At 42.7% G+C, this 15,097-nt stretch overlaps 2 protein-coding genes across 2 annotated transcripts; both read right to left on the reverse strand.

Moving 5' to 3' along the window:
* Positions 1 to 619: 619 nt before the first annotated feature.
* On the reverse strand, positions 620 to 1,689 carry c1h19orf53 (chromosome 1 C19orf53 homolog). Its single transcript, XM_020655728.3, has 3 exons — positions 1,531 to 1,689; positions 1,258 to 1,313; positions 620 to 1,133 (listed from the first exon to the last, which is right to left on the reverse strand). The coding sequence occupies exons 1-3, from the start codon at positions 1,619 to 1,621 to the stop codon at positions 987 to 989; spliced, it is 294 nt and encodes a 97-aa protein (XP_020511384.1). The 5' UTR covers positions 1,622 to 1,689; the 3' UTR covers positions 620 to 986.
* A 577-nt stretch (positions 1,690 to 2,266) lies between these two features.
* On the reverse strand, positions 2,267 to 15,030 carry mri1 (methylthioribose-1-phosphate isomerase 1). The gene is made up of 6 exons (XM_020655705.3): positions 14,466 to 15,030; positions 13,303 to 13,526; positions 10,015 to 10,184; positions 9,739 to 9,915; positions 9,422 to 9,646; positions 2,267 to 7,898 (listed from the first exon to the last, which is right to left on the reverse strand). The coding sequence occupies exons 1-6, from the start codon at positions 14,595 to 14,597 to the stop codon at positions 7,765 to 7,767; spliced, it is 1,062 nt and encodes a 353-aa protein (XP_020511361.1). The 5' UTR covers positions 14,598 to 15,030; the 3' UTR covers positions 2,267 to 7,764.
* Positions 15,031 to 15,097: the final 67 nt, after the last annotated feature.

The raw sequence follows: 15,097 nt of genomic DNA on the forward strand, positions 1-15,097 counted from the left end.
ATGAAAACACAAACATGAAAAAGGGAATTAAAGTGGGAGAAATGGATTGACTTTGTTACAGAAGCTATGCTATCTTCTTGTAACTATTTTGACAATAATGTACTTTTTACAGGATATGAGAATTATTTTCATCTTATTATTTTTAGCCCTGCCCTCACTAGGGTTCTCTTTATTCATGTGTGTTTCTCTTTATAAATGTGAACATTGAAACATCTTTTATAAAGTGATTATATTAGAAATGCACTGATTGTGATAATCAGGTTTGATACCAAAAACAATGTTTAAATTAAGAATTCAGCCATTCCAAGGTTGTCGTTTTCTGTGTCTACTCTTCAAATGTTGTTGTGTTGTTAGTAGTCCCTCCTCTTGAACTGTCCCAGAGACACACTGCTGAAAGTTACTTTCACGTTTGCGGCACAACTCGTCACATCGGCTCCTGGCGTCAGTGCGTGCCACATTACTTGAAGATGGGCTGATGTCCGTCGACAGGCCTGATATTGATGTTAAACGAATACACCGATACAGCCCTAGAATACTACACATCACAGCTTTTGAAAAAGTGGAATAAAACATTTTGTCTCCACATAAAAACAAGAAGAAATGACACAAAACCCCAAAAGGTAGTTTTTCATGTATTTGTTTTCAATCTGAATTTAACAACAAACAAAAAAACATCAGACACTCAACGAGGGTCAATAGAGGTTTATGTTATTACAAAGGCCCATCTACAAATCACATCCAGAATGTCTGTTCATTTAACATATACAGATCCCTTTTCATTGAAAAACTGAAATTGGTACATATACAAGAAAGGTTTTAGCTATATTAATATGCTGACGTCAGCTAAAACATCAGGAATAAAAACAACTGGGGAGCTGGCATGACTCTTAAAACTGAGTCATGAGGTCAGTGAGGCTCACTGAGTAAGCCCTTAAATTCAGCACATCCAGCCTCAGGCCTGAAGGTGTGCAGGTGTGCATCAGGTGTTATTTGGAGCTGGTTCCTGGACGGGCTTCTCCCGGCCTGTCTTTACGTTCAGCCCCTTTGACCACACTCAGTGACTTGTGGAGGGATAAGCTTGCCTTGTGGGTCACCTCCTGCTCAATCTTGTTCCTGATGGCGACCTCTAAACCCTTTAAGAAGGAGAAGAGAAGGTCACATTTCAGATAAGTAATCAGTTAAAGTCAGTATTTATATATCAACATTTAAGAGCCGAGACTATTCAAACCCTGCTGTTGTCATGAAACGTTTCCTCACCTTCTTCAGCTTCTGTTGCTCAACAACTTGAGTCTTCTTAGGCGCAATGACCCTCCCTTTACAAAGAAAAGAAAAATGTTACTGTTTGTCTTGGAAAACAACATTGAACTGATGGTGGTCCACGTTACAGATCATTATCTGTTTCAGTAATCAAACATGAGCCACAGCGTGGTCAGCTGTTTCCATGAGGCTCTCTCATGGTGAAGATATTTATGGATTAAAAATGGTTTCTAGAAACTCGTCGGACAACGGGCTTAGTTCTTAAACACGTACCTCCTTTCTTCGGTCCTTTCTGTTTGTGTTGTTGGGATTTCTTGGAGGCTCCTGGCCGCTGAGCTTTAAACTTTTTTGATCCTTGAGCCATTTTTGCTAAGCAGAAATACAAAAGCTTCTTCTTCTTCTTCTTCTTTGAGGTTTATTGGCGATCGGCAAAGAACGACTTGTGCTCCCTCCGCCACCTACTGGTATGGAGGGCGAATCACAATGTTACCCTCCTTTATCGGTTTTTACGGAGACACTGAATTCCCCTAACAGTGAAAAAATAAACTAAAACATATTTTCATCTTTTGCGATCAAGATAATTATATTGTGCGCAAAAGATATATATTTTTTTTTACTTTTTGAGACTTCAGGGATCTGTACGTTTAAAAATCAGATTGGAAAATATTTTTATCCACTATTGAAAACCTCACCAAAAAGAAATTGACAAAAACTGTCACATTTGTATCCTCCAAATTAGCAGACCCATCCTTTTTTTAAATTGTGTGGTTTGTTTTTCTGTGATTTAATATTGATATAAATTGTTATGTTATTTCCAATGTTTATATATTTGTAATACTGTACTACAGTGGATGTGTTTAGAAAATATTAAACAAATGTAAAAGATGTACATGTTTTTGTAACTTAATATTCATACAGTTTACACAAAAATAATGTGTATCACTCTTTTGACACTTGGCAGAGTGCTTCTCAGTCCTTTGTTGCATTGAGTTGGAGACAGAAAATAAAACTCTTTTCATTGTGGTTTTATTTTTTAACTGTTTTGAGGTGAAAGAGAAAATCTTGTAATTCATGACTGCACTTTACAGCGTTATATTCATATACGTATATATAAAAAAATCCAGTTTTGACCTATTTCCACACCATGTTACAAAATAAACCCAGATCAAGTGATTATCAATAACAACAATAACATACTTGCACTTAAAGAGGCCATCTGAACAACACTCCTTCCATGGTAATTGCAGGCCATAGTAATGATTGAGAGAATAATACACAAGCACCCGGTTTGGTTCATGAAATCAATGTGGGAAATTCATGGCAAGCAGCGCTGAGCTTTGGCACCAGACCATTAGTGTGTCGGGCGTCTCAAGGATGGGTTAGTTGAACATATTTTGAAATACAGTACTATATTGCTGCTGGTTCTAAAGCATGGAGTAAAAAACATTTTGTAACGCAGAAACAATTCAGCTGCAACCCAACAGAACGTACTCGCCTAAAACCTAGGCTACTTTTGGCGAACTTAAAGCACCACCGCCACAAATTATGACACATTGGATTTAGTGAGATGTGGAGAAATTTAATCCAGGTTTTTTTTTTTTTTTTTGCCTGCCATCCGTCAATGTGTGCTGCTGTAGTCTTGCACGTTGAGTGCTCGTGATCATGCATTTCAGTGTTTGAGTCCGTGTAGGCTGACGGAGAGGTAGTGTGTATGGTTGAGGAGGCCTCCTCAGTGTGGTGTACTAATGGCCTAGTCACAAGGAATCACAATGCAATTAAATAAAACAACAAACCACAGCCAAACAGTTATAATCATGATGCACAGACAAAACTAAATCAAACTCGTACCTTTTGAGAATATAGAAAGAAATTAAATGTGGCGAGTCTGACGGCCACAAAAGTTGCTACATATGTCTGGAACAATGTCTAAACTTGCCCCCAAACACGTAAAGACTTAAGACTGCACAAAACAAAACAAAGAAAATTCTAATACATACAAGTGTCCTTTATGCTCGTGTGTAGCATCTTAGTGAGTCAAAGTTGAACGGGTGGGTAGAGGACAAACAGGGAGAAGAAGAAACACAAGAGAGAAGCAAGCTTATAATACAGCAGGATATGGATGATGATAGTATTGATACTGCAGTGGTTATTAAGGATATTCAGCTTTATTTAAAGGTGTTTTCACTGGACTGCTGTGTATTTCTGTCTATTTAGAAAAATGAAGGATAAAGGCCTACAAGGGCAGTGTGTGGGGTCAGAAGGGGGGGGGGGGTAGTGGTCAGACCTCTGAACTCTGTCTCATCAAGCTCACTGAACAAAGAACAAAATAGTCAGCCATGATGATTCCTCAATGTTATGTCGGCTTTGGCTGCCTGGACGTGATGTGTACATGAAATTTGAGACACCCAATCACTTATTTCCTCATTTAAAAGATCATGCCACTGTCCATTACTTTAACCATCTTCATGTTTCCTCAACAACCTGAGGGCCAGGTTACAGACAGGTTTCTTTATGGCTGTCAAACCTCTCTCTTTGTTGGTTTAAGTGTCTCATGATGCGCCTTCAGATTCACCTTTTTGGAAAGCTAACATGAACCTTCAGCTGATGCACTGATGAATGATCAGAAAGGTAGATGAGAATCAGGATACTAAAACATCATCAGGAGTTATCCAATGAGATTTTCACCACGTGTCTGTGAGCTTGTTGAGATCGTCGTCTGGCTACATCCCAGTGAGCACTAAACCGCGGTTGTAAAGTTGACATTTGACAACTGGTTTAAATCGATGAGCAGACCCTGCTTTGTCTTAAAATGTTGATAATCTGTTCATTTAAGCATTGAATGTGTGATATAGAAGATGATTTTAGCGGTATTTCACCAAAACCTTTTGCACTGCTTGGTTCCCTTTACGCGGAGATAAACATAAAAAGGCCTAACCCTCTCTCCCCGGGCTGTGTGAAGGTAACAAAACAGTTCAGAGACGACATGAAGGGACGTGCTAAACATGCTCACATAAAAAAGGAAAAAAGAAGACGTGCAGGTAGAGGCTGAGAGCTAATGTCTAATAGTTCAGAAGGGATATCAGTGGCTGACGGTGGTAAGTGGTGGTGTTCTGACTCCGACCATCACGTCTTTATTTGGTTGGTGACTGTGATGCCCTGCACGTTTAACCAACGTCTTCAAAATAGTCGTTAAAAAAACGTTCACTTTGGAACGACTTTCCGATGGTGGCCATACTCGTTTGTTAAACATCTTTTCAATGGGGTCACCAGTGGCCTAGTGGTGAGTGTGCACACCCAATGTACGCAGGCTGAAGCTCTCCAAGCAAAGCAAAGGGGAACTGGGTTTGAATCTCGTGTGTCGTTCCCCACTCTCTCTCTCTCTTATAAACAGAAAATGCGCACTGGGATGTAATGAACCAGGGTGAAGAAATGAAGGACTGAGGCTGCTGCTGTCTCGCAAAATATAACCGGTGAGCTATACTGGTGCTGCACCTGTAAGGCAGTGAGCAGTGTTAACATTCAGAACAGCAAGAGAAGAGTATTAAAGACGAGACTTCTGGGACTTTTTATAGATCCTCAAAAGAACAAACTGGTTGTATGATCACTGGCCAGGTGATGAAACTACAGGAACCTAGTTTTTCACCTTTCACAGATAAAACCTGGGGGTGACAATTGACCCTGATCAGGAGTTCAATCTCTGTTTTTTTTAACACTTCGTAACAGTCTACAGGTTTCAGGTAAATTCTAAGTTGCTGTCTGGTTGTTTGAAAAATTGGGGCATCAAAAAAAAGGGTTGTGATTATGATCGGTCAATGATGATTAGATTTTTAAATCAGTGAAGGGTGTTTGCATATATACAACATCTGCACTATGGCCCTTGTCTGCCACCACCAAGAGAAGAAGAAGAAGAAGAAGAAGAAGAGAGAAACGGTCTCAGCCAATAAAAGAGAATTCCTTCATGTGATCCTAAAAGTAGTCTGATGGTCTGGAAGTCGGTGCGGAGGGAACACATTTGAGTTACGAGTCCAAACAGTCGAAACACATTCTGGTCAAAAGCACAAAAAGGCAGAAGTGACAGTGAGGTCTGTTCTGATGACGGCCCCTAACGAGAGCGTGTTCATCCCAGTTGAATATTACATTCTGATTGTTGGTTGATCTGGACTGCGAGTCACAAAGCTTTCTGCAGAAGGATATCGTGGATAAGAGCGCCACTTATCTTAAAGGAATAGTTCGTCCCAAAATAGAGACCTGAAGACATCTATTGCTCACCCGTGCATCAAAGTTTTTTTTTTTTAAACGTGTGCGTGACCTTTGACCACATTTCAAACCACTGTCTCACAAAAATGACGTTAGGTTTTCTTTGGAAAACTTCAAACATCTGCATAACATCAACCCTGTGGCTCTTTAAACCTCCATGTATTTGACCTTTTCAATCACTTAGGGGCAGCGCAACAAACTGTAAACAGAAAACTGACATATTACCGCCTTAAAGACTCGTTAAGGAGGACATGACAGCTGGCAGTTTCCTCTTTACACACCCTCCGGGCACAAACCAACATAACGCTTCGTTTGGAGTCATGTTTGAGCCCAACTGACGGATGAAAGTCAAACATCTACTCTCATTTCAGCTCTCTACTAAATCCTGAGGTTAGTGGCTCTTAAGTCGCTAAATGCCTCCAACATGTTCACGAGTTAGTTTCTACCCTGTCGGCTGTTCGGTGCAGAGTGAGTATCATAACGTTTGTTTAAAAGCTGCCAGATATGTTATCAGCTGTGGGCTATACAACCAAAACAAAAAGCTTAAAGAAGCTAAAAGTGGAAACTTAAGAGTAGAGTGATAGTTCAGTTTGTCACATTACATGACGTCGTTCATAGAAAAAGATTCATGTTAGCTTGATCTGTGTCGTAGTGAAGCTGACGCCCTCTTCTGTTACAAGCAGAGTGCTTTAGCAAATGAAGATATATCGAGATATGACCATTGATTTCATATTCAAAAACCATTCAGTATATATCGGACACATGTTGGCGGTTATGTTGTGCGCCCCATGTACAGTTGCTGTGGGTTTGACTCCGACCTCGGCCCTTTTCTGCACGTCACCCCCCTCCTTCTCCTTCCAACACATCCTGTCTCTCTTCACCTGTCCTATCCATTAACGGTAAAAATGCCCCAAAAATAACTTTAAACTCGACATGTACGATGACAACTTTGTCTTTTTTTTTACTTGCACAGATTTAAGTCCAAACTGACATGCAAGTGAGCAGATAACCAAACGTTCATTTTGGGGTGAACTATTCCTTTAATAGTAATGTCTGTATTACAAGTGGAACAGCCAATCAGACCTCTGAGCGCGCTCAAAAGCTGCTTTGGCAATGATGACACGTTTCCCCCCTAAGATTTGTTTTTTTTTTGTTCATTCTTACATCGTGTGCTGTGCAGTGTGGTGAATATATGTGTGTTGCTGAAATATGTAAAGTTATATTCATATGTTTATATAAGAATATTATGAGAATACAAGTGTAGCATGATACATTTAAACTGCACATAGCTAGGTGCAAACAAGGACACAAACACGGCTGGGTACCGTCGTAGGCTTCAGCTGAGTAAAGAGGACTAAGAGGACTGATCAATAAATTCCACTTGTTGGAGTTTTTTTTGTCACTTAGTGTGAAATGTGAGAGTCAAGTACGATTCATCACGGCACTGAACATTTCTGATCGAGAAAAATGTATGCGCTACAAATTTGGATTACTCCTCCAAGAAAGGTTTCTACACGTCATGAAAGAAATTAAATGTTAATATAACATTTTAGGATATCAACTTTAATTTGAAATAACCAACATTTTTGGTTGAATTAGCGGTTCCTTTGACTAGCAGGGGGTAACCTTTCTACATATGTACACACTACCAGCAAGGACATTTCTATTTACAAGTCGGTAGCAGCAGCATTCAATAAATCACGGCTGATAGAAATCACTACTTGGAAATGATAAGTAAAAAACATCTGTCGTGCCACTTTTTTGGATGTTTTTGTATCTATAGCTGAAGAGGCCCTAAAAGTCACCTCGGTTTGGATTCATAAAAATTGAGCGCCAAATAGAATTTATGGGATTGATACCAGCTGAGCACTTATCCTTGTCGCAGTAGCCGTTAAGACGGAGAAAATGAAAGACAGAATGGAAAACTTAGGTGAAATGTGAATCATGAAATAATAAGAGGGGCATCAAAGAAAGGGGAGACTGCACATGTCGACTCCCTGCAGTGTGTGTGTGTGTGTGTGTGTGTGTGTGTGTGTGTGTGTGTGTGTGTGTGTGTGTGAGCGACAGACTGAAGAATATATGTTCTTCTGCGTGCACCACTGACATGAAACAGTGACTGTGCGGCGACACAGATTTAAATAAAGCACAACCTTGTCTGCGAGTGTGTTCTGTAATGTAATGAGTGTCTTCGAGGTGTGTGACATTAAGGTGCAGTGGCGCACACGGACCAGCAGGAGGGGCTGAGTGGCTTTAGAGGGCAGTGAGGCGGCCGGTTAGTGCTGCTTGGAGCTCCGAGGGGAGGAAGACCCCCAGCTCTGTGATGATGCCTCCTGTGATGAGCTGGTGAGGGGTCACATCGAAGGCCGGGTTCCACACCTCGATACCTGGAGGAAACAGTGGAGAGTGAGTGAAATGGTTAAAGAGTAACGGCACAGCCTTTTATTTCAACAATCTATACATGCATCAAGCTATTCATTTGGTTTATAAATGATGTTAACCTTTGAATTTAACCGTAACAGTGACTTGAGGATTTTTAATTTCATGGTTCATCAGTTACTGTAAAATCCAGAATATAAGTCACACCGGTATATACGGTTCTGAAGGTCTCTGAGAGAGAAAAAAAAGTTTAAAGCGTCTTCCTGTTTGACGATTTCTATTGTGTTCAGCAAAGTCTACAACGTGCAGTTTCTGTGCAGCTGTGTCGCTCTTTTAGATCCGTCTGTTTTCACTTTGTGGAGTTTGCACTCCTACAGTACGGTAGCTGAGCTCTCAGCCTGCAGGGACAGATGTTAAGCATCCTAGCTTGCGAGCTCTCTGCCCGACTCCGCTGGTCACTCTTTAACTTTAATATAGGACTATTTCAATCAAAAGAGCACTCGACAGAACAATATACCACCATGTTCTGTAAATGGATGATTATGACCTCACGAGGGAGAAAAGATGTGGAAAAAGTAGCGCTGCCAGCCTGGTCTGAGTCGCTGTGTTTCCCAGCACAGCGTGCAATCAGCTTTCAATACACAATGAATGGGGGATGTATTTTAAATGATAGTGGCGGAGCTACTGAAAACGTTCTATATCATCCGCGCACACTGGAAGTCCTCATGTCTGATATTTTCTACTGGTTGGTTTTTGGAAACTACAGAACTCTATGGCACGCGGACACAAACAGGTTATACCTGTTGGTAAAAACCTTTTCATTCCTTTTAATTTGTTTGGTTATTTTTTAGAAAAACATGAAAACACTAATGATATAAATGTAGTTTTGTACTCTTCCTATGTGGAGGGCAGAGAAGAGCACCTAAAGAAAGTTAAAGAGAGAGAGGGAGAGGTGATGTACAAGCACACATTCTGCTCTCCAGAGGCCAGCGACCTCATTAAACGACTGTGCTTTTAATTACTGTGATGTCACCGAGCACCTCTCTGCTCTGGTCACATCATTAGAGATCAAATGACTCAATTCAGCTCTAACAAACTCAACTAACGCACACAACGTCCTCTATTGAGAGCTTGTAGACAATCGACCCATGGGTCTGTAAAGGCTCACAAGGGTCTTGATGTAAGAGCAAAGTTAAGTGCAAAGTGATCAGGGACATTTTTTTAAAAACCCCATCCTGCTCACATTCTGCAGACTATCTGGAGGGACTTCTCCACTGTTCACAGGATTTCAATTATATAAACAATGGCAGGGGGCACTGATACTCTTAGCTCTTCTCTCTGGCACTTGCGCTGCATGTGACGTCAATAAAACTCGGTTAGGGTCCAGTACTTGGAGCTTATGGCAGACACTGGAACTGGGCCAGGCTCATCTGTCTCTCAAAGCCTCAAATGTTTTCTTCCTGCTCTGAGTCCTCCACTGAACGGCTTCTGACTTTTTCTCATCTCATTCTCAACTTCCCACAATTCTTACCCGGGGCCGCAATTGGGACTCCGTTTATGCTGGTGAGTTCTTCAGGGGGGCGCACTTCAATGATGATGTCCCTGCCGCTCTCCAGGCTCAGGTCACACGACGTACTGGGTGCGGCCACATAGAAGGGAATACCATGGTGCTTTGCAGCTATGGCCAGCTGGTATGTGCCCACCTTGTTGGCGGTGTCTCCGTTGGCAACCACCCTGTCTGCACCCACCACCACAGCTGAGAGGGCGAATACAACAAGACGGGGAGTAAGTGCAAAGACAAGAGGAAAGTCTGGTTAAAGAAACGTGATACCACACACAAACACAAACCTGTTATGTCCATTTCTCTCATGGTGAGGGCTGCCATGCTGTCTGTAATTAGTGTAGCGGGGATTCCCTCTGCTACCGCCTCATACGCCGTCAGTCTGGATCCCTGGTTGTACGGCCTGGTCTCCGTGCAGTACACGCGCTTCAGCCTGCTCAGCGCGTGGAGGCTTCGCACCACACCTTCACACAAACAGAGTCATTAAGACACTTAAAAGTGCAATAACAAATATTTTAACATCTCTCCCTTTTCTCATTCACACCCGCTGCTCCAAGTCTCACCCAGTGCGGTCCCGTATCCAGCTGTGGCCAGAGAGCCAGTGTTGCAATGTGTGAGGATCGTCACAGAGTCCCTCGGGACGCCAGACAGGATGTGCTGGGCGCCATAGTTACCGATCTTCCTGTTGTCATTGACGTCACGCTCCAGCATGTCTTCAATCCAGGCAATTACACTGTAGGAGGGGGGCCAAAAGAGGTGGGAATTGAGAAAAGGCTCCGTCTGCCACTGTGGACTTAATGTGTCCATCAAGTCTGGAGTGACAATATGCTGCATGTTTAACTCTGTGTAGGTCTTTACCCTCCACTGTGGCTGTCTCACATTTTTCCTTATGTCCTCATCTTCCCAACAACTTCAAATTAATCTAATTTTCCTGCTCTATGGACGAAATACTTTACTGCAGCCACTCGTGTTTTCAGTCCTGTGTTTCATATTCACATCACTACTGATTGACAACATCTGTCCCAACATGTGTCAAGACGAAATACAACATGTGCACTCGCAGCACAAGCTTATTCTTAGGAACATACAAAGAAAGGCACACTCTGTGGTACTTCCTGTACCACGGTGAAACATAATTAACTCAGAACAGAGAACATAACCCATCCACTGCACTGTGATTTTTATCTCCACAGATTCATTACCAAGCACTTCAAATGCTGCAAAAGAAGGAAAGGGAAGTCTGAATCACCCAAAACATCAAGACTTGATTCAACTTTCTCTCTTCTGATACCAGTTCTGACCTCTCAAACCAGGGCCAGTCAGCTGGTATCAACTACCTCTGGCTTCTCTTTCCAACAGAATGAATAAAACTCTCTTTGTAGAACGGATCTGAATCATTACGATGCGAGTTGAAAAGAGGGCAGGAACTGCTGTGCATGATGTCAGGTGCTGCGATGATGACCGAAACACTTTTTATGAAACCTACAATCAAGCTGTACACACTGATGTCTGTTCATTTTGCAGATACCAGACCCCTTAATTAAATCATTACTGAGCCCATACATCAGTCCGACATAGAGACCCTTTTACTGTCAGTAAACAATGTGATGCATTTTGGTGGGCGGGGCTTAGCTGGAGGCAAAACATTCCTCCAGAGAGACGATAACAGACGTTAGTCAACGATAACTAGCAAGTTGTTTTCGGTTTATTTTCGACAAAGAAGGAAGAAAACACGGCTCTCTCTGGATATCTTAGGTTATGTTACTTAAAAAAAGTTAACACTGACGAAGGGGAGCCGACTGGCCGACCTGGACGCTGTCACTCAATAGAAGGACGATTTGACAGGAGTGGTGGGACATTTACACAAACCTGTTAATGTGCTGCCAACGTTGAATGAATGGTTCCAGAACAAGAGCAACTTAACGCCTCATTTTTCATCAAAACCAAGGTAACACCTCACATCTGAGGCGCTGGATAGCCTAGCAGTTATATAGTATGATGCTCCACATGAAAAAAGGGCAAGAGGGCGGCTGCTGCGGTTCAACTCGGACACTCGGCTCTTTGCTGCATATCGTTCCCCACTCTCTCCCCACTTTACTACACTACAGGAAAGACATACAAGCCCCCCCCCCAAAAAAATCATTGGAAAAAACCAACACGTGGAAGGTTTTTCTTTCTCCCACTGATTGTGATCCTCACACATGAATTAAACCATTAAGACAAGTAGAGTACACACAGGCCTCCTAATTCTCACCCTTCATGTGGCCTGCTAACTTTCACAACTTTTTTGCAAACAGACACCTGCAGCTGCTGTTGAATCAGGATGTGCTACAGCAGCAGCAAACTAGGAATGCAAAGAAAAGCATGTGTTCAGATGATTTCCTCTCTTACCATTCAATGTCAAAACAATTATATCAGCACAAGCAGCTAATTCATTTAGTGCTTCATGGTGGAATACTGTGTGCCTTTAAGACGCCCTGCAGAGTTTTCTGTAAAAACACACAAAGTGTCCGTTTGACTAAACACACCGTGTGGCTTCACAAATGTTTTTCAAATGCAAATGTGTTTTCTAAACACGTAAAAACACATGATTTTCAGGTTTTCATTTACACTTGTTTACTTGTAACACTTCACTTTACAGTAAGCATTGTTTACTTACTAACAGACTTCCTTTAACTGATCTTTGCACGAGCCGCTACCAGCAGATCATATCTATGTGAAACCTTTGGGAGGAATGGGACCAAAATGTAAAAAAACACGGCCAATCAACAATCAACAGCACTACCAGGTATCACAAACTCAGAAGGATGCTTTTAACGGAAGTATATGCTGGAGCTATTTAATTGAGCATATCCAAGCACATCAAAATAAGAGAAAAGGCTAATGTTAAACCACAGAGGGAACCATAAGAACTAAATAGAAGCAGGCCCAGAAGCAAAAATATTTATTCCCATGCATCACTTTATGGAAGGTGGATAAGACCCTGCTTAGTGTACTTATCTTACTCTGTTACTTCTCTTATATTATCGACATTTTTACCACTTTGAGATATGTTGAGAATAGCAATTCACTTTTTTAGCTGCATAATATGTCCACAAAATTAAACTAAATCAAAAACAGTTTTGTCAGATAAGAAAAACTTCTCAGTCTATTTAATTTCACTTCAATTTAATTATTCCTACACAATCAGAGTCCATCGCTCCGACTGAGCAACACTGTGACAGTAAAGTCAAAGCCTGTAAACGGCTGCATGCTCCTCACAAGCTGAGCTGTTGGTATTTGAGTCTAATCAAAGTGAACTGAACACAAACATGTATGGACATCTGTATAACTGCAAAAAAGGTTTTAACTGTGCAGCCCCTTCAGCAACTACAATTTAAAAAAGCATATTTGTTATTTATATACCGGTAATAAAAATGTCGATACTTTGCAGCCATGAATCGATATATCATTGCATAAAATATTGTGAAACTTTGCTGTATCGACTTTCCCCAACACCTCTTCTTGTTAAAACTTTATTATTTCGTTTTAATGACAGTTTCTTTGAATTTCACCCCCATCCACTTCAATCTGTGTAATAAACTTTAGGATGATGTAGTTTTTATTATTTTTACTTTTATTTGACGCTCTTTTGAGGGAACCTTTTGTACTGTAATGCTGGAGCAACCTGAAGGATTAATAAAGTTTGATCTTTCCTTGTCTTATTTTATCTTATCCTCATTTCAAAAAAATAAATTAAGGGAAAGATCCACATCTTCTTCTCTGCCTGTGCACACTGACCCTGAAGAGAAGACCTCCCTCTTAAGTGGTTTTAATGTAAGCGTGAAGAATGGTTCCTCTAACCAGCCCACCTTTCTCTCAGCTGCTCCGAGTTCTTCTCCATGCTCTCGTTCTCCGCAAACTCCATCAGCTCACGGGCGGCGCGGCCCATGTTGACTGCAGTGGGTCGGGCTGAAGTCAGATGACATAGAGACTCCCTGATGAAGGTCACAGGGTCGTCACCCCCGGCACCTGCACGCAACTCCACAGCCAGGCTGAGGCAGCCGACGATGGCGATGGCGGGGGCGCCCCGTACCTGGACAACAGGGGAAGAGGAAAAGTGAGCATCACACTGTGGTCCTGATTCTTTGGTTTCTAACCTACCACAGCTGTATCCTAGTTTCATGAAGAATATCCCCCCCCCCCATCCCATCCCATCCACTATATATTTTAGTCTTGTAGTAATTTCTTGCTCTGCCATTAGACTCCATTATCATGACATCACCCTCCCTATGTATGGTACATTCCTCCTCTCTGACACACACACACACACACACACACACACACACACACACACACACACACACACACACACACACACACACACACAGGATCAAAGTGGAGCTGCTCTGTGTGTGGAACAAGGAAGACAAAAGAGTGAAATATCTGCTCTACCCTAAAAAGTGAACATCTGAAAATGTTCCCATCTGAACTTGAACAAGATGTAACTCTGAACTCCTCTCTCTGTCAGTGATTCAGGGTTTGGAGGGAGAAATGAGCCGGAGGTGTCACTGAGTGCAGCAAGACCGAAACGCGAACAAAAAAAAAAAAAACCCTGGCAAAGGTCATTAATAATTCATCAATAATCTCTCCCAAAGAAAGGAGGAGGAGGAGGAGGAGGGGGTGCATATTTCATGGGTGGGTTGCTGTGTGAGGATACAGTTTGTCGCGCTTTCACATGGAAATGTGAAAAACGAAATAAAAGGATTTGCTTTAGGAGGGTAAAGACGATCGGGGGGGGAGAGAGCTCTGGGTGCATCCAAAACAAAAATACAGGCCGACAGCGGGAGCACGGCAGCGAGCATATGGCAACACATGCGTGCAGCGGCTGGAGCACAAAAGATCCGACAAAAAAAAACACACACACACACACACACACACACACACACACACAAGCACGACGGGAATAAACGCAGGAGCGACGGGCATGCAGGTTCGGCTTCGAGGTGGGAGTGAGGTGAGAGGGATTCGTTACCTTCATGGACTTGATGGCCTCGTACGCGTCCTGCACCGAGCGGATCTCATCGTAAACGGTCTGGTGTGGTAGCAGCAGCTGGTTCAGGATCTGCAGAGCCCCGGCCCGGTAGCGGATCGCTTCCAGCGTCATGACCGAACAGCGAGGCGGGATAGCGGGGAAAGAAATAACACGGCACACACGCACGCACTCACTCACTCGCACTGTCCGCCCTCACACACTTTCACTCACACACACACACACACTCTCTCTCTCACACACACACACACACACACACACACGCACAAACACAAACACACAAACACACACTCCCCCCTCTCGAGACACGTTGAAGTGACCGCGGCCTGGCTGTCGGCAGTCCCGGGAACCGTCGGAGAGAGATGGAGGAAACGTGCTGCAGGAGCCGGAGGAGGCGGATGGAGTAAAGGGAGGAGAGGCTCTGCTGCGCCGTATGGGAGGATAAGAAGGTGGAGAGGAGTGAGAGAAGGGCTGGAAACCTTCACACACTGACAGACAAGCAAGGGAGGCAGACACGGAACCACGTGTTCAGCCGAGCAGGAAGCCCTCGCCTCTGTGACCACGCCCACCAAAGTCTCGCGGGTTGTCCAATTTTTTTTTTTTTTCTTCCCCAA

The sequence above is a fragment of the Labrus bergylta genome, chromosome 1 (assembly GCF_963930695.1).
Source record: "Labrus bergylta chromosome 1, fLabBer1.1, whole genome shotgun sequence".
NCBI classification, from domain to species: Eukaryota; Metazoa; Chordata; class Actinopteri; order Labriformes; family Labridae; genus Labrus; species Labrus bergylta.